Here is a 20260-nt window from a genome sequence, read left to right as displayed (position 1 = left end):
ATGGTCATAGGACTGTTGAGTAAAGATGGATCTTTAAAAGGAAGACAGACGATGATGGTGATAAGTCACTATTAAGAAAAGCTTGACTTGTCGCAAAGATGTTTTCGACAAGATCAAACAGTTGACTATGATGAGACTTTCTCACTCGTAGTGATGCTAAAAGTCTGTTAGAATTATGTTAGTAGTTGCTGCATTATTTATGAAATATTGCACATAGGATGTCAAAACATTGTTTCCTCGACGGTTTCCTTGAGCAAACATTGTATGTGATACAACCAGAAGGTTTTGTCGATCCTAAAGATACTAACAAGTATGCAAGCTCCAGCGATCCTTCAATGGACTGGTGCAAGCATCTCGGAGTTGGAATATACACTTTGATGAGATGATCAAAGATTTTGGGTTTATACAAGGTTTATGAGAAACTTGTATTTCCAAAGAAGTGAGTGGGAGCACTATAGAATTTCTGATAAGTATATGTGGTTGACATATTGTTGATCAGAAGTAATGTAGAATTTCTGTGAAGCATAAAAGGTTGTTTGAAAGGAGTTTTTCAAAGGAATACCTGGATTGCGCTACTTGAACGTTGAGCATCAAAGATCTATGGAGATAGATCGAAAGCGCTTAATGGAAGTTTCAACAAGATGCATGCCTTGACAAGTTTTTGAAGGAGTTCAAAATAGATTAGCAAAGAAGGAGTTCTTGGTTGCGTTGTGAGGTGTGAATTTGAGTAAGACTCAAAACCCGACCCTGACAGAATAAAGAGAATAGACGAAGGTCGTCTTCTATGCCTTGGCCGTAGAATCTAAAGTAAACCATGTTGGGTACCGCACCTGATGTGTGCCTTGACTCAAGGTCTGTTGAGAGGTACAGAAAGTGATCCATGATTGAATCACTAGCAGCGGTCAAAATTTATACTTAGTAACTGATGGACTAAGGAATTTTTCTCGATTATGGAGGTGGTTAAAGAGTTCGTCGTAAAGGGTTACGTCGATGCAAGCTTTGACACTAATCCGAATAACTATGAGTAGTGAAACGGATTCGTATAGTAGAGTAGATATTTGGAGTATTTCCGAATAGCACATAGTAGCAGCATCTATAAGATGACATAAAGATTTGTAAAGAACACACAGATCTGAAAGTTTCAGAACCGTTGACTAAAACCACTCCCACGAGCAAGACGTGATCAGACCCCATGACTATATGGGTGTTGGATTCGTTGGAATCACATGGTGATGTGAACTAGATTATTGACTCTAGTGCAAGTAGACTGTTGGAAATATGCCCTAGAGGCAATAACAAATTAGTTATTATTATATTTCTTTGTTCATGATAATCGTTTATTATCCATGCTATAATTGTATTGATTGGAAACACACTGCATGTGTGGATACATAGACAAAACACTGTCCCTAGTAAGCCTCTAGTTGACTAGCTCGTTGATCAAAGATGGTCAAGGTTTCCTGACCATAGGCAAGTGTTGTCACTTGATAAGAGGATCACATCATTAGGAGAATCATGTGATGAACTAGACCCAAACTAATAAGACGTAGCATGTTGATCGTGTCATTTTGTTGCTACTGTTTTCTGCGTGTCAAGTATTTGTTCCTATGACCATGAGATCATATAACTCACTGACACCGGAGGAATGCTTTGTGTGTATCAAACGTCGCAACGTAACTGGGTGACTATAAAGATGCTCCACAGGTATCTCCGAAGGTGTTAGTTGAGTTAGTATGGATCAAGACTGGGATTTGTCACTCCGTGTGACGGAGAGGTATCTCGGGGCCCACTCGGTAATGCAACATCACACACAAGCCTTGCAAGCAATGTGACTTAGTGTAAGTTGCGGGATCTTGTATTACGGAACGTGTAAAGAGACTTGCCGGTAAACGAGATTGAAATAGGTATAGGGATACTGACGATCGAATCTCGGGCAAATAACATACCGAAGGACAAAGGGAATGACATACGGGATTATATGAATCCTTGACACTGAGGTTCAAACAATAAGATCTTCATAGAATATGTAGGATCCAATATGGGCATCCAGGTCCCGCTATTGTATATTGACCAAGAAGTCTCTCGGGTCATGTCTACATAGTTCTCGAACCCGCAGGGTCTGCACACTTAAGGTTCGACGTTGTTTTATGCGTATTTGAGTTATATGGTTGGTTACCAAATGTTGTTCGGAGTCCCGGATGAGATCACGGACGTCACGAGGGTTTCCGGAATGGTTCAGAAACGAAGAATGATATATAGGATGACCTCATTTGATTACCGAAAGGTTTTCAGAGTTACCGGGAATGTACCGGGAATGACGAATGGGTTCCGGGTGTTCACCGGGGGAGGGGGGGGGGCAACCCACCCCGGGGAAGCCCATAGGCCTTGGGGGTGGCGCACCAGCCCTTAGTGGGCTGGTGGGACAGCCCAAGAAGGCCCTATGCGCCATAGGAAGAAAATCATAGAGAAAAAAAAGAGGAGGTGGGAAAAAGGGGAAGGACTCCTCCTTCCAAACCTAGTTGGATTCGGTTTGGAAGGGGGGACTCCCCCCCTTGGCTCGGCCGACCCCCTTTGGGGTCCTTGGACCCCAAGGCAAGGCTCCCCCTCTTCCCCCTATATATACGGAGGTTTTAGGGCTGATTTGACATAACTTTGCCACAACAGCCCGACCACATATCTCCACGGTTTTACCTCTAGATCGCGTTTCCGCGGAGCTCGGGCGGAGCCCTGCCGAGATCAGATCACCACCAACCTCCGGAGCGCCGTCACGCTGCCGGAGAACTTATCTACCTCTCCGTCTCTCTTGCTGGATCAAGAAGGCCGAGATCATCGTCGAGCTGTACGTGTGCTGAACGCGGAGGTGCCGTCCGTTCGGCACTAGATCGTGGGACGGATCGCGGGACGGTTCGCGGGGCGGATCGAGGGACGTGAGGACGTTCCACTACATCAACCGCGTTCACTAACGCTTCTGCTGTGCGATCTACAAGGGTACATAGATCGAATATCCCCTCTCGTAGATGGACATCACCATGATAGGTCTACGTGCGCGTAGGAAAATTTTTGTTTCCCATGCCACGTTCCCCAACATGGCGGGTGTGCCATCCGCTGATTTTTGTTGCCAGAGTGAAAAACTTGTTCATTTTGAAGGTTGGATAGGTTGCCGACTTTTGCCTTTGTTGCCGTCATGAAACTTGGGGATTGATCATTTCATAGGCCGGCATATGTTTGCGAGCCGCTGTCTTTGCCGGCATGAACTATGACCGTTGGCATTGAGCTATGTCTTTATTTGTTTATTTTGCATGCAGACGAACATGACATGGTCGAGATGTGGCCGCGCGTTGGACGCACTGTCGACGCATCTAGAAAATCGGTCGAACGTTGTTACATTGTCATATCTAAACGGATAAAATTCAGACCAAATGCACTTCCGTTTGGAAGTTGTGCATTGGAGTTCGCCTAACCCTCCTTTAACTAGCACTTTAACATGTATAATTAGTAGGTGGATTTTTCTCTCTCGGTAATAAGTGGCCATCGACGAGCCAGAGACCGGGAACCTTCCCATTGGAGCATGTAGAATCTAGAGCTGAAACACCCTCCTAAGAGCATCTCTAGTAGAACCTTTAAACTGGTCAAATTTTCAAATTAGCTGCTTTTTTAAGGGTTGAGGCCGAAAGTTGACGCGGAACAGAACCCTCAAACCTCTAAACCCTCAAAAAAATATGAAGGCCCAACCCTCATTTTTCATTCCAACCTGCACAAACACAGGCTGAGAGGCAAAAATACTGGGCTCTTCATTCTGGTCAACGACGCGTCGCGGGAGGGAATAATCCCTCAACCGCTCGAGCCCTCCTCCTTCCTTGCGCTGCCGCCGGCCCCTGCCCCGAGCGCCCCCGCCCCGCCGCCGAATCCCACGCCCGACCGCGCCTCGAGGGCCCCGCGCAGCCGCCTCCCGCCCCCGCGCCCCGCCCCAAGCGCCGGCATGGTGGCCGGTATGGTGGCCTCCACGCACGTCGGCGTGAAGAGGAGGCGGGCGCATGTCCTCATAGGCTCCGCCGCCGCGTCCGTCACCCCGCACCCGCCCCGAAGAGGAAGAAGCCGACCATGGAGAAGAAACCGTTATAAGGTTGGGTTTAAGGGTTCCAGTTTTTCATCCCTTAAAAATGCTAAAAAAATGCCTATACTCAACCCTTAAACTGATTTAAAGGTTTGGGGGTTTGAGGATACTACTAGAGATGCTACGTGGAAAGAGGCCAGCAAACGGAGAAAGCACTGTAGCTCGTCGACCACACCTTGCTGTGACATTTGTACGTACGTGCCCCCAGTGTCCCCCAGTGGCAGCACCGAACAGTGTGCAGGACGTACGCTCTAGTTGCACTTAACTATATATGTGTGGATAATATAAAAACGCAGCTTGTCCGGAGCCGAACGAACAGATCGAATAAAAATCATCCGGATGAACGAGCGGTGGCAGCGGCAGATTTGGCCGGACAAAACTAGGCCAACTGCCAGACAAGACAGCCATCAGCGCAGCTTGACAGGATCGTACTCCTTGTAAGCCGCGTGATTGCACGGAGTATAAGTTTGTTTAACGGATAAATGCACGGTGGTAGTAGTAGAAGCTTAGAAGTGGCCTAGTATAAGGTTAGCGACTGACTGACAGTGCGTACACGCAGTTAGCCACGCGAGCGCATGTGCCATGCAAAGCTGGCTGGATCACCACGAGACGAGTCTGTGGCCCCTGATTACTTAACCGCGGCTGCTAATTAACTTGCAGCTGCAAGGGACATCGTGTTTTGTTCGTGTCGGGCACGTGCACTCGCAGTGCAGGGATACAACTGAAGAAGCAAAACGTCTCGTGCCGAAAGCTGTGCAAGTCCCACGCAAGCCGTGTGATTTGTTTTGGATCGTGTCGTGTGTCTCCGCGGCCTCCACGCACGACTCTCTTCCTCCCTTGTCTGTTCTCGTCCCTTCTCATCCATTTGTTCTTTTTCTCTCCCTCGTTGTACCTCTCTCTCTCTCTCGCGAGTCGTCATCATCTGCCGTATCATCAGAGCAGAGCAGCGAAGACATACCACATACTTTCTTGAAGTCGTATTGAAGTTAAAATATTTGTTTTGAGACGGATGGAATGCAACGGCAACAACTTTAACCGGCTTGCCCAACGGCAACAACGGCAACAAATAGTGGTTGCATCCGGGAGCATCGCTCGCCCAAGGACAAGCTCGGTAGTCGGTAGCCACCTGTTCCCTAGCCTGAAAAAGCAGCCATGGTATTGCTTGCGACCTGGGACACGACGGCTTGCTGCAACTACCATTCCAAGATGCTGACATCCGGTGGTGCTGCAACCAGCTACACATCGGAGAGGGGTTGGCAAGCACTTTTGTTTCAACAATGAACAGGCATGGCTGGCAACAACTTTAACCGGCAATGGCGACACCGGCGGATACAGGGGGAGGGGGGGACCAGGGGCTATACCCCCCAATGGTCGGCCCCCAAAATGTTTTTTCTGATTCTTTTTCTCCAATCTTTTTCCGTTTTTATTTTCTTTCTATTTACTTTTTCTTCTCTTTCTTGTTCTTCGAAATTTAGGAAAAAAATCAAAATTTTGAGACATGTTCAGAAGCTAAAAAAATTGCAGTTTTTGAAAAGAAAATATAATTTTTTGAGAGACTATTTTTTGAAAAAAAATCTATCATTCTTTTGGGAAATGTTCCTCTTTTCAAAAAAATGTTCTTATTTCAAACGGGAACATTTTTTGAAAAATCGTTCATTTTTTGAATACTAGAAAAGTTTTGAAACACAAACATTTTTTAAAATTTGTGAACAATTTTTGAAGCAGGAACATTTTTTTAACTTATGTACCGTTTTCGAAACAGGAACATTTTTTGAACTTACGTATAATATTTGAAAAGGAAAACATTTTTTTAGGAAATGAAGAACATTTTTAAAAATTCCTGAACATTTTTAGAATTGATGAACATAATTTGAAAAGGCTTTCAATTTGTTAACATATTTTTACAAGGGCAGAAACATTTTTCGTAAAACTGGGACATTTTTTGACAAATTTGTTCATCAATCCTTGAGTCCTGATTATTTTTTGAAGCACAAACTTTTAAATATAAATAATAATCAAAAGTTTAAACACGAGAACATTTTTTCAAATTCAAAACAAAACTTAGAAAATGTCATACAAAAAATAGGAAAAGGAACAAAAGAAAAATATAAGTGAAGAAACAAAATGAAAACCGAAACAATAACATCTTCGTTAAAAATAGAACTTTTTTTAAAATCCCTATTTTTAAAAAAAATCCCAAACATTGTTTTGAAGTTATGACATTTTTGAAAATCCAGAACATTTTTTGAATTTATGAACAATATTTTAAAAGTGACAATTTTTCGAAATTTGGAACATTTTTTGATAGCGAGAACATTTTTCTTAAAATAGGAACATTTTCTTAAAAACCTGAACATTTTTTGAAAATACCGAACAGTTTTTGAAGTTATGAATGTTTTTGAAAAACAGCCACTATTTGAAACTTATAACATTTTTTGAAAAAGGTAAAAAAACTTTTTTGGATTTGAATCTCCCACATTAGGCAAGATCAATGAGATCAGGGAACCCTAGCGTGACCTAATTCTGTCAATTAACATGGCACATCTAGATGTACTCTAGTTATTGCACATCTAAGTGATTCAATCAAGCATAAAAAGGAAAAAGGATAAAAGAAAAAAGAAAAAAGAAGATACTCACATGAATCTTCACGTAAAATTAATGACATAGGATTTAGATGTGCAATACTTATGACACATTTAGACGTGCTTTAGCAAAACTGAACGAATATATATAGGCCTGAAGCAATTTACTTGTAGGAGCTCCGTTTAAAGTGGATTTCTGATGTTGTCTCCGCAATGAGGCATCTGCTCAGAGATCTTATTTGTTTGGCAGCAAGCTAACCAGCGGCCCAAAGTAAGTGATAAGTTTGTTATTCAACTTGATTCAAACACAGTGTGCATTACGATGTGTTCATCTTCTAAAAGCAATGCAATACTAATATATAAATATATTCCTAATGTACAGAAAGGACTCTCGAGTCGCCCGCCTCGTGGGCGACACGGGTTGAGCCAACGTCCGCCGCCAGCATCTCGCCTCGTGCCCGTCTTCCCCTCCGCCGCCACAGGTGGTCGGCGCCGGGCTAAGGCCGTGTGTGTGACGCGGTGGCGGAGGGCCTCTCCCCTCTCCCCCGGATCAAAGGGTGGTGCGGGCGCCCAGATTCGCGGCGGCGCGGCCCCCACTTCGGCGCCAGGCGGCGCAGCGTCCCGGCGGCGACGCCTGTGGTGGTGTCGGTGGGAATCAGACGGATGCAAAGGGGGCGGCGGTGGCCGGGGTGGTGACCCCATGGCTGGGTGGAGACGCGCCCGTTGGTTCGACTGGTTCCATCGGATCTGGTGACTACCGGACAGCACGGGGGGTGGCGGCGGAGCGGCGTGGCCGTCGATCTGGACGCGGTGGTGCCGGTGGCTCTTCGCTGGCCTGCCGGAGCTCCAAGGGTATCATCGTCTCCGACCCGATCTGCTCTGATTCGTGCTAGATTCGGTCCAGGGATACCCATCTCCCAGTGTTGGCTGCATGGATCTGGCGGCGACTGGATTCTTTTGGTCTAGTCTCCGACAGAGAAGGCGGCGTTCCGTGCACAAAAGATGGATGGAGGTTCTTCGAGCGGATTCGGGTGAAAACCTCGTTCTCCGCTTGATGCCAAGACTGGCTATGACGGCACTCTTTTGTGTCATTACCTTCTTGAAGGCATCGCCATGGAGAAGCTCCAGACCTCTATCCGTTACCTCCCGGGGAAACCCTACATCAGTAGATCAGATGACGGCGTCGCGTTGGCGTCGTTTCCTCTTTGGAGGCGTACACGGGATTGAGGGACCAGTGGGCGGCTTCTTTGGTGGAGTGGTGCTTCATCTTACCCATTGATGGTGGCGACTCTCGACGGCATGGCGCAGTGGAGACTCGGTACCCGATGTGCGGAGATGGACTCGTGCAGGAGGAGGTAGCTGTCTGGCGCCATGGTGACGTCGATGACAGAGTGGCCAGACAAGGTAGTGGCCTCAGTATCTGCTCTCAAGACGGAACTTTGGAAGATGGCGACGACGACACATGCGAGTGCGTCAGACCGGTTTATGCCCTAGACCCGGTATGTGGCTCGGCTGGGGCTTCCGGCTTTTGATGTTAGGCTTAGGTGAGCGGTCTGGGTATTTGGTCCAGTTAGCACCCATTCATTAAATAGATAGGAGTAGCGGCAGATGTTGCCAAGATGGCGGATTCAGACATATTGTTGTAATACTTTATAAGGTCCTCGAGAATAATCAATAAAGTGACCGCATGCATCTGGAAGATGCAGAGAAGACGGCCGGGGGTCTTCTTCCATTTCTAAAAAAAGAATGTATGGTTTACTGTTACTTTAGAGAACTAATCCATGCCTCGTGAAAACTTCTCCATTTCACGTATATAATTGCAAGACAAATACACTTAATCCTCGCTGCAATGTGCAACTCTCTGTACATGCTATACGGTGTATAGACAACATATAGCTTAGCTATCTTTCGTGAACGGATTCCAGCACGGAGAGGCTATCAGAGCCGTCGTGCTCGCTCTGCACCGGCGTGATCCTCCGGGGCTGCCGCTTTGTCCGCACGATCACCTCCTCCGCGCCGGGATCGTCGGCGACATAGAACTTGTCTACCCCATTGCTCTTGAACACTGGGTGAAGGTACGCGTCCCTCAGGTACGCCTTCAGGTCGAAGTTCCGCTCCCTCGTGCGTTCCAGCGTATCCTTCCTCATCACCTCCTGCACAAACCGCAACATATTCAGACTTCAAAAAGGACATAGAATCCATATGATAGTGAAGAAACTAGCTTCCTTCCTAATGCTTGGCAAGCATTATTTACCTGTAGCGGGTTTCTCACAAACGCGGGTTCATACCGGTGCTTGCAGTACTTGTGGAACCAAATGGTTAATACGGGAAGAACAAGAAGAGCCGGCGTTGCCTCCTCCAAACCTTTTGTACTTAATAGCCCAAGGAGAAGCAGCTGTGACACAATTAAGGCTGTGATGATGCGCAGATGCACATTGGGCCAGAACTGCGCACCACTCTCGTATCGTTGATTGTAAACGTTTATGATCTGAACAAGGAAACTAAACATTGTAAAACGGATGCAATGGCTTTCAAGGAAATTGTTGTGCAAACATGGTTGCATCGGTAGTTCTCAACCGTCATTTATTTTAGGGAGAACAAACAAATAGTTTCTCAAGTATTAGTGAAGAGCTCTTTACCTGGTGGCGGTAGACAACGTAAGCCAGCGCAAAGAATACCAATATGAACGGAAGCAAGAGCGGTGTCACCACAGCATACACAAGACCAAGCAAGAAATATAGCTGTATTCGAGGCTCGGACCAGTACAAACAGATACTACCAGGATCCATTGCGTCTTCTCTGTCCTTCTCTGTCTTGACCAAGAAAAAGTTTTTCAAGTGGAATATTATAAATGCCCTCAATCTCAGAACTTCAAGAGCTACACCAGTCCAACCATCAACCATTACATATGTTATGAAAAATGTTGCCTTCATTGGTATGGCCACACCGATGATCCTTGGTATGCTGCGAAAGAGGCAATTTAGACTCACTGGAGATAGTATGAAGATGCATGGTAAAAACAGTAGTACTGAAGATATGCGCGCAAATTCGGACACAGACAGAAAAAACATCAACTGACCTAATTTTATTTGCAAATTTCAAATGACTATATGTGTTGTTCTAATTTAGAGATGCTAATGTCATTTTAATCAAATTTTAATATCATTTAGTTTTACAGCTGAGCAATTACTATCACAACTGATTTAATTTATTTGCAAATTCCATGGTTGGTCTAATTTAGAGAAACTAGCAGCGTCATTGTAATTAAATCTATAATATCTACGCAAGCATAATTGATGTTTGTTTCAAACCATGAGTTCTCCATGAGTCAAGTAGGCCAGGGTTAACAAACTGTAACCAAATGCAAAACCTTAATTTGTTGTCCCCAAATGGGTGACCACCATTCCATCGTGCTAACCAATATAATGTGACAGACATTTCCCTTTCAAGAATGATATATCATGAACCTCATAAAAAAATGAGGCACAACCCGCAAAGTTATCAGGAACACTGCTAAGTCCGTTAAGGACTCTTCCCATAATTAAGGCGAGGTAAGAATGCCATCATTAGAAAATGCAACGTCAAGCTTAGGAAAAACAAGATGAAATGCAATTGACTAACCAGATTTGAGCTACATGTTGCCACAAACCTATACGCATAATTGGAAAATGTGTCTACACGGGTACATACTCATTAGCTGACTGATGAAGGTAGGTATTAAGCTGCTCCAAAGCAGATCCTGTAACGATGCTCCCCAGGAATACATTGAAGAACAAGAATATAAAATACTTGGATGCCGTTCTTCGCTCTAGTGAGGACTGTGATACCAATCCTTCAAACTGAGACATAAACATCAGTATAGTTGGAAGCATTATGAGGAAGATCTTCAAAGCAAGTCCAGGAAGAAACCCTTGGATGAATGATTTAATTGAAGGTCTGAAAAATAGCTGACAAGCAGAAATCAGGAGAGGACATCGATATGGCATCTTAAAAATATGAACTTCCACACTAATTCTGCAGTGATGACAGAAAGGCTATGGAAACGCCACGAACTGCGGAATAAGAGCATTGTGAAAGTAGACTTACGTTTCAATGAAAGGTTCTAGAAATGGTAGTGCCTTCTCTATGCCTTCAACATTTGCAAGAGTCTGTACCAATGCTATTGGAATGACGTAAAAGAAGTTGAGGAAGAAGAAGGCCACGCCAATTATCAACCTCCTAACTGTGAGGGAAACAAATGGAATCGATAGATTATTCCAGTACACATCACGAGGTTCTGGAGCCCATTCAGTCAGCCAGACAGTTGGGTTACTGGTTTGTTGTGTCTGAGCGCAAATAGCTGCACTCCACCGTGAACGAAATGAAACAAAGGCTGCTGGCATAATTGACTTGGGGTCCTTCATGACCTTTTTATGCTCTTCAGCTTCCTGTGTATTGTCACTTATTAGAGATGAATTCCGACAGTTGGATGCAAGCAAAAGTTGATGCACGATAGATAATCTAACACTTAAAAGGACCAAAGGAAGATTAAAAATCTGGTCAGAACGACCCCCTGCCCTGCATGGATGAATAATACAAAGGTTTGGATGCATATTTTGTAACTTACTTCCTTTTGTATCTTCTCAATCTCCGATTTGTAGTAGTCAATAGCATCCACATCAGAACCAAAACATCCAAGAAAGCCAGTCTGCAACATAAGTCCAAATAAAAGAAAAAAAATTCAACAAAACAGATCCGAATAAAGTGTCCTAGTTTAAATGATTATAAAACGATAACTCAATATAAGAAAGCAATGGATGGCCAATTATGTCTACAAACCAACCTTAGTTGTTGGCCTTTCTGATTTTCGCCCAAACTTGAGTTGGTAGTAATCAAGCCAATTCTGCATTTGCTTCTTCTTTTCGAGCAGACCAGCAAGTTTATTTGTATTGTAAACTACCTATAGAACAAGAAGACATACAACGATTATTCCCCTGTGTAAATCACGTAAAGAGCGATTCAGCAAGAAAGTAAGAATTGCAAATATAAGACTTAATAAAATAATTAGTGCAAGGAAAATCAATAAATTAGGGTAGGCAAGCGAAACAATAAATTGCAAACTCAAATATCTGATTCTTAGAATGGGAGATGTTCCAAAATTTTAGTGATTACCTGATGTTTAAGATAATGACCAGGATGATTGACAAGGAAGAAATGTTCCACGAGCTCACTAACTGATTCGTCTGGGTCTGATGGTATATTCCGCACAAGAACCTAACATAAAAATATATTGATGACTTAGAATAAAAAGAATAATAGAAGGGTCATTAATGTTACAAGATCATTCTACCGAGATCTTTTCTATACGCAACATTATTTTTCAGAAAAAAATGGATCTTAACTGTGATGATGTCAGCATTATTTTTCCAAAATTTTAGCGATCACCTGATGTTTAAGATAATGACCATAAGTTGCAGTCACAAAGGTGCTTTCTACAAAGAATGCAGAAAGATCCTATGCAGCATTTGAATCAATACGAAGTTTTAATATTTATCGATTTACACAATAGCAAAAATTTCAAGTTTTTTGCAATTATATCCCCACAATTTTTCGAGTGTGCCAGCGCCTTTTGAATTATCCAACCATACACACAAGACACTAAACATCCCGATCTCCTAAATAGGAAGAGAATAGTCAATGAGTATGATCATACAGTGAACTGATCCGGTCGGCGTTTCTCCAAAGCAAGAAAGCGCAATCTCATCCTTGCAACTATTTGATACTCCTTCATAAGTACATAGCAGGTCCAAAAAGTAAATACATAGGCCATAACCAAGTGAGCTACAAACCTGCACAAAAAGGGGAAGTGTAAGCATAATCATGAACATACACTTCAGTAAAATGACACAAAGAATGGTGCGTTGATCTATTACCCAAATAAACAATACTATCCTACACCTATATGAAGTTCATGTACCTACTAGCGCAAGCAGTATGCAGATTAGTAAAATCTAGATCTTAAGGAAAGTTGTCGTCGAAATGTACAGAAAGATTTAGCTAAACATGTCAAGAAAGCTAATAATCCCTTCGTATGGAGATTTCACTTGTGCCAAGGCAGCACCGATATTGAATATCTACAAACTTATATGAAACAAATCATCAATACATTTCAATAATCAACGTAGAAACAGAGGAATAATTTATTCTGCACCCCGAGTGATGAATAGAGTTTGTATATATATATATATATATATATATATATATATATAGGTAAAATACATACATACATACATACATATATATGTCCTATTGCTCACCTCTTGGATCCATAAGGTATGTTGGATATTGAAAGTTTGTCAATGTCACTGTGGACTACCTTCAAACTTTCTAGTGTATCATTGGTCCAGTTCAGAGGCACCAGAACGGCAAAAGCAAGAATCGTAATTGGAACAAATATCTTGAGCCTGCAATGATTGGTTAAAACTTTATCAACATACAAGTATTGGAAGATTGGGCAAGAAGGATTCCATGGGAAAATTGATGAATAAAAAAATATATACATGTGCCCATCTGATGTCCCACATTCAGCTCTCAACAGTTGTAGCTAAAAAAATAATACAATGACAACATAAATGTGCTTATGTGCATGAACCGATGGCCTGATTGAACATGGCATTTTGTGAAAGAAAGAAAAGAAAGGAGAGCTGCTGCCTATGAACGTACCCTGTGCGGTATATCCGTAGGTAGATGACGGAATCAAGGCCCGCATGTTGGATCAACTCATCGTCGGGCATCTTGAGAGCAGCCGGCATCCAGCTCAAGAATTTCAGGTAGGACCTCATGTCCAGGTTGATATACTTGGCCGCAGCCACGGTGGCGCCCGCGGAAGCTGGGCTGGCCCGCGTGCCCTTGAGGTACCATTTGGGGAAGTAGACTCTGTCGTTGACGGGCTGTAGCCGTAGGAACGCGAACAGCAGCAAGAAGGCGACGGCCGTGACTATGTTGAAAGCGGCCCCGACGGCAATGTCGTAGATGGTAGCCATGGCTGTCCCTCCTCAAATGAGAACAACTGGAACCATACGATGCAAGGATGCCAGCGAAGAACATCCATGAAATGCGACAACTCAAGGGTGAAGAACACAAGGACGGAGGAAGGAAGGAAGGAAGGAAGAAACTCTGTTTTCAGATTACCGGCAACTGGGAAGGGAGATGCGAGCAATCCAGATCGAGGGCCAGTCCTGCCGATCTCTCTCTCTTCTCTTCTCGCCGGAGGAAGCTTGGCAACGGTACTATCTCTATCCTGGACTCCTGGTGGTGGTGGCGGACGTGGTGGGTCTAGACTTGAAGCGTCTGCTGCTTATTTGTGTACTACTCCTAGTTCAACTACACCGTGGAGCCGAAATTGTCATTCTATTCGATTCTGCCGGCCCCTCTGTAATAATGGATTCAAATGCGCAACGGTCACCTTCCTCGGCACTAGCACGTGGAGGGAGGGATCAGGTGCAGGGGTGGCCCCACCATGTCATTCCAAAGGTGGTACACGTCCGCTGCTTTTGTTCTCCTCTTAGAAAATGAGAGGGGTGGACCCCACCATACATTATACTCACTAATTCTTCCTAACTACAATTAGTATTTAGTTACTTAGGCCACTCCCAATGCATTAGTGCTAAGATGAGGTGTTAGGCACATTAAATAGTTTAGCAACTAAAGTCCCCAATGCATAGTTGCTTACTCCCTCCTTTCCGGTTTATAGGGCTCAAATCTGAAATCTCATCAACCAAGGTGAATTGTGAATGGATGACACTAGTTTTAACTAGCCAATGAAACATTTCTCACATATTCAATTTTCAAGGCAATAAATGTAGCATCCTCCTTCTCATTGGACTTGCATGATGGATATAAAAAACGATGCAAGCATAGCCACTTATCTCTTTTCTCTAAACTCTATGAATTAAATATGGCGTGGGACTCAAAGCACTTTAATTCAATTAGACTCAAAATGAGCCTAATATAATGAAAATCTAATTTTTTTGAGATGAGCCCTATAAACCGGAAAGGAGGGAGTAGCTTATTGTAGCTAAAACTCATTATTTAATGTTTTTGCAACAAAAGTTGTGCATGCATTCGTGCATTTCCTTCATTTAATTGTTTTTACCTAGGTTCACGCGCTTAGAACATCTCCAACAGCCGCGCTAAATAAGCATCGCGCCGCAAATTTGTTCTTTTTAACGCGCGTGCAATCGATAATTAGGCTCCGGCGGAAGCGCAATAAGCGCTGCGGCATATAGAGTACAACGCGCGGTCCGAATCGCCATCGTGCGTTGCGTATTTTGTGCCACCGCATCCGCGCGCCGCACACTCGAGCGCTCGAGCCGCACTCTCTCCGCCGCGCCACCTTCGCTCGCCACGCGGCGCCGCCGGCGAACTGACCCGATGGACGCCCTCGCCGGCACCCCCTCACCCCTTCCTACACCCGCGACCCCTCCGCGGCCACCACCGCAAACCCTAGCGCGGGGAGCTTTGGCTTCGCCTCCATCGGCGCTCCTCCAAGCACCGGCGTCGCGCGCGGCCTTTCATGCCGCCACGGATGACCTCGGCGAGGGGTGGCCTCGCGCCGGCGCCCGCTGTGAAGCCACGTGCCTGATACGTCTCCATCGTACCTACTTTTCCAAACTCTTTTGCCCTTGTTTTGGACTCTAATTTGCATTATTTGAATGGAACTAACCCGGACTAACGCTGTTTTCAGCAGAGTTGCCATGGTGTTGTTTTTTGCGCAGAAATAAAAGTTCTCGGAATGACTTGGAAATTTACGAGGATTTTTTGTGGAATATATAAAAAATACTGGCGCAAGTATTACCTCGAGGGACGGAGCCAGGAGCCCACAAGCCCAGGAGGCGTGCCCGCTGGCCGCGCCTGGCAGGCTTGTGAGGCCCTCGTGGCTCCGCCGCCTCCAACTCTAGCTCTATATAGTCTCTCTCGCCCAGAAAAAATTAAGAGAGAAGAGTTCATCGCGTTTTACGACACGGAGCCGCCGCCACCACCCGTTCTTCCTCTGGAGGTTAGATCTGGAGTCCGTCAGGGCTCCGGAGAGGGGAGATCGACGCCGTCGTCATCATCAACCATCCTTCATCGCCAATTCCATGATGCTCTTCATCGTTCGTGAGTAATCTCATCATAGGCTTGCTGGACGGTGATGGGTTGGATGAGATCTATCATGTAATCGAGTTAGTTTTGATAGGGTTTGATCCGTAGTATCCACTATGTTCTGAGATTGATGTTGCCACTACTTTGCTATGCTTAATGCTTGTCATTAGGGCCCGAGTGCCATGATTTCAGATCTGAACCTATTATGTTTTCATCAATATATGCGTGTTCTTGATCCTATCTTGCAAGTTGTAGTCACCTACTATGTGTTATGACCCGGCAACCCTGGAGTGACAATAGCCGGAACCACTTCCGGAGATGACCATAGTATGAGGAGTTCATGTATTCACTAAGTGCTAATGCTTTGTTGCGGTTCTCTATTAAAAGGAGACCTTAATATCCCTTAGTTTCCATTAGGACCTCGCTGCCACGGGAGGGATGGACAGTAGATGTCATGCAAGTTCTTTTCCATAAGCACGTATGAGTATATACGGAATACATGCCTACATTACATTGACGAACTGGAGCTAGTTACATATCTCCCCATGTTATAACTGTTACATGATGAATGTCATCCGGCATAACTATTCATCACCGATCCAATGCCCACGAGCTTTTCCTACTGGTCCTTGCTACTTACTTTACCGCTACTGATGTCACTACTGTTACTGTTACCGCAGCTACTGTTACTATCACGCTACTTTGCTACTGAAACTTTGCTGCAGATACTAAGTCTTTCACGTGTGGTTGAATTGACAACTCAACTGCTAATACTCGAGAATATTCTTTGGCTTCCCCTTGTGTCGAATTAACAAATTTGGGTTGAATACTCTACCCTCGAAAACTATTGCGATCCCCTATACATGTGGGTTATCAAGACTCTTTTTTGGCGCCATTGCCGGGGAGGCCTAGGCTTATTCTCTGAGTCACTTGGGATTTACGTCTGTTGATCACTATGAGGAATCCGAGAGATCCAAAAACTGAAGTCTTGCCCTCAACTACGAGGACAGGTAAGGAACTGCCATCTAGCTCTGCACTTGATTCACCTTCAGTTATGAGTAAGTTTGCGACACCACCACCTACTAGAAATTCTGATGTGTCACCTGTGCTTGATGATGCTACTTCTGTCATCCATGATGCTTATGATGATGCTTTCCTTGATACTGCTTTGTCACTGGGTGCATTCCTTGATGCACAAATTGCTAGAGTTGCTGCTGAATGTGATGATACTTCTGAAACTGCTGAAATTATTGAAGTAGAACCTACTGTTTCACGTGTTGGAACTAGCTCTCCTAGATATGAATTGCCTGATATACCTGAGGGTTATGTTATGGAGGGAGAGGTAGCTGAGGACTTTCTTGCTTGTAAGGATAGCTATGATCTTGAGAATTTATTGCGCAAGTGGAAAGAAAAATCTCTGAATGCTAGAATGAAATACGACCCTAAGTTTGCTACTTCACCCATCTTTGTGACTGATAAGGATTATGAATTCTCTGTTGATCCTGAGTTGATCACTTTGGTTGAATCTGATCCTTTTCATGGTTATGAGTCTGAAACGGTTGTAGCACATCTTACTAAGCTGAATGATATAGCCACCCTATTCACGAGTGAGAAAAAGATTCGCCATTACTATATCCTTAAGTTGTTTCCTTTCTCGCTAAAGGGTGATGCTAAGACTTGGTTTACTTCTCTTGCTCCTGGTTGTGTGCGTAGTCACCAGGATATGATCTACTACTTCTCTGAGAAATATTTTCCTGCCCATAAGAAACAAGCTGCCTTGCAGGATATATATAACTTTATGCAAGTTGAAGAAGAGAGTCTCCCACAAGCTTGGGGGAGGCTTGTCCAGTTACTGAATGCTTTGCCTGATCACCCTCTTGAGAAAAATGAAATACTTGATATATTTTATAATGGACTAACCGATGCTTCTAGGGACCACCTAGATAGTTATGCTGGTTGTGTTTTCAGGGAACGAACTGTGGAACAAGCTGAAATTCTATTGAATAATATCTTGAGCAATGATAATGCTTGGACTATTCCCGAACCACCTCCGAAGCCAACTCTGAAGAAAAGAGGTATTGTATTCCTCGGTCCTGAAGATATGTAAGAAGCCAAGAAATCTATGCAAGAGAAAGGTATTAAATATGAAGATGTTAAGAATCTACCACCTATCAAATAGATACATGGACTTGATAACCCGACACAGGTAGTAGAGGTAAATTTTCTTCGTAGATTCAATGAGAGTGATATTACTTTTGATAAACCTGCTAGCTTATGCTTAGATGAATTTGATAACTTTGTTGCCAAACAACAAAGTTTCAATGATTATGTTAGCAGAAAATTGAGAAAAAATGCTCGTATGATTGATCATATAAGTGCTTGTGTGGATAGAAATGTCAATGATTTTAAGCTTTTGAGTAAACATGCCTCTATGGTCACTACTCAAGTAGAACAAGTACTTAAGGTTCAAAATGACTTGCTCAATGAGTTGAATGAAAATTCTGTTAGAGTCGTCACTAGAGGTGGTAGAATGACTCAGGAACCTTTGTATCCTGAGGGCCATCCTAAGAGAATTGAACAAGATTCTCAAGGAGTTAGCACTGATGCACCTAGTCATCCTGGTAATAGGAAGAAAAAGAAAGATGATAGGAACTTGCATGCTAGCAAACCTGCTGCTGCTACACGTGAGAATCCAACTGATATCTCTATTTCTGATGCCGAAACACAATCTGGTGATGAACAAGAGCCTAGTGATAATATCGATAGTGGTGTTCATGATGATGCTCAACCTAGTAATGATAAGGATGTGGAGATTGAACCTGATGTTGATCTTGATAACCCACAACCTAAGAACATGAGATATGATAAGAACGACTTTATTGCTAGGAAGCATGGTAAATAAAGAGAACCATGGGTTCAAAAACCCATGCCCTTTCCTCCCAAACCATCCAAGAAAAAGGATGATGAGGATTTTGAGTGCTTTGTTGAAATGATTAGACCTGTCTTTCTGCAAATGCGTTTGACAAATATGCTCAAAATGTCTCCTTGTGCTAAGTACATGAAAGATATTGTGACTAATAAAAGGAAGATACCTGAGGTTGAGATTTCCACCATGCTTGCTAATTACACCTTCAAGGGTGGAACTCCTAAGAAACTAGGTAATCCGTCTAGAGTGCCCACTATACCTTGCTCCATTAAAGGAAATTATGTTAGAACTGCTTTATGCGATCTTGGAGCTGGTGTTAGTGTTATGCCTCTCTCTCTTTATCGTAGACTTGAATGGGATAAGTTGACACCCACTGAAATCTCCATGCAAATGGCCGACAAATCAACTGCTTTTCCTATCGGCATTTGCGAGGACATGCCTGTTGTGGTTGCTAACGTTACTATCTTAACGAACTTTGTTATTCTGGATATTCCCGAGGATGATGCCATGACGGTCATCCTTGGAAGACCCTTTTTAAACACTGCAGGGGCTGTTATTGATTGCAATAAAGGCAATGTCACTTTCCATGTTAATGCTTATGAGCACACGGTGCACTTTCCGAAGAAACAATATTGAGTACATTGCATGAATGCTATTGATAAAACTTCATCAATTCTTATTGTGAGCTTTGAATGCCCTATACCTACTATCAAGATGAAGTATGATTTACTTGTTGGGGATATGCACATCCCCGTTGAGGTAACCTAGTGATTATTTGAAAATTCTCCGGTTTTATGCGATTCGAAAAAAGTTTGTCAAGGAGACTTGATCAACCTTATTGACGGTTTTCTTTTGATGACCATGAGATGGATGAATCTAGGAGTCACAACCTTTTGTTCCGAACTTTTACTTTTTGTTGTTTAGAAGAAAAATGATAAATTTAGGTTTATTTTCCTGTTTTCTGCTTTTTGCGTCCCTTAGAAAAGTGTCCCGAAAATAAAAGTTCTTCAAATGCCGTGAAATTCAAGTATGATTTTTTCTGGAATTTTTGAAAAATTCTGAGACAGAGAGCTAGTGAGGGGGATGCACCAGTGGGCCACAAGCCCAGGAGGCGCGACCACCTGCCCTGGCCGCGCCTAGCAGGCTTGTGGGCCCCAGGTGGCCCCCCTCCACTTATTCCAGCTCCCATCTCCTTCTTCTACCTCCAGAAAAAATCATTCCACAGCTCAAACCCGTGTTCTTGCTCTCCTTGCTGCATTTTTCGATCTCCTTGTGCAAAACCCCATTCACCAAACTGTTTTGGGGGAATTGTTCCTTGGTATGTGACTCCTCCATTGGTCCAATTAGTTTTTGCTCTAGTGCTCTATTCGTTGCATATTTTTGCTGCCTTGGTGACCCTGTTCTTGAGCTTTGCATGTTAATTTTAGTTGGTCCCAAGTAGTTTTGATGCATGATATGGCCTCTAGGCACTTGTATGAGTAGTTGCTATGAGTTTTGTTGAGCCTTGTTCACTTT

The 20260-nt window shown here is 43.7% G+C and overlaps 1 protein-coding gene across 1 annotated transcript; it reads right to left on the bottom strand.

Annotated features, from left to right (window-relative positions):
• Nucleotides 1-8478: 8478 nt before the first annotated feature.
• Nucleotides 8479-14050, bottom strand: LOC123449729 (CSC1-like protein At3g21620). The gene is made up of 12 exons (XM_045127085.1): nt 13867-14050; nt 13399-13744; nt 12993-13139; nt 12389-12524; nt 11848-11949; nt 11519-11635; nt 11303-11383; nt 10783-11123; nt 10387-10632; nt 9336-9660; nt 8951-9184; nt 8479-8849 (listed from the first exon to the last, which is right to left on the bottom strand). The coding sequence occupies exons 2-12, from the start codon at nt 13716-13718 to the stop codon at nt 8598-8600; spliced, it is 2301 nt and encodes a 766-aa protein (XP_044983020.1). The 5' UTR covers nt 13719-13744; nt 13867-14050; the 3' UTR covers nt 8479-8597.
• Nucleotides 14051-20260: the final 6210 nt, after the last annotated feature.

The sequence above is a fragment of the Hordeum vulgare genome, chromosome 1H, assembly GCF_904849725.1.
Source record: "Hordeum vulgare subsp. vulgare chromosome 1H, MorexV3_pseudomolecules_assembly, whole genome shotgun sequence".
Lineage (NCBI taxonomy): Eukaryota > Viridiplantae > Streptophyta > Magnoliopsida > Poales > Poaceae > Hordeum > Hordeum vulgare.
This window is presented reverse-complemented; position numbering and strand designations above follow the sequence as displayed.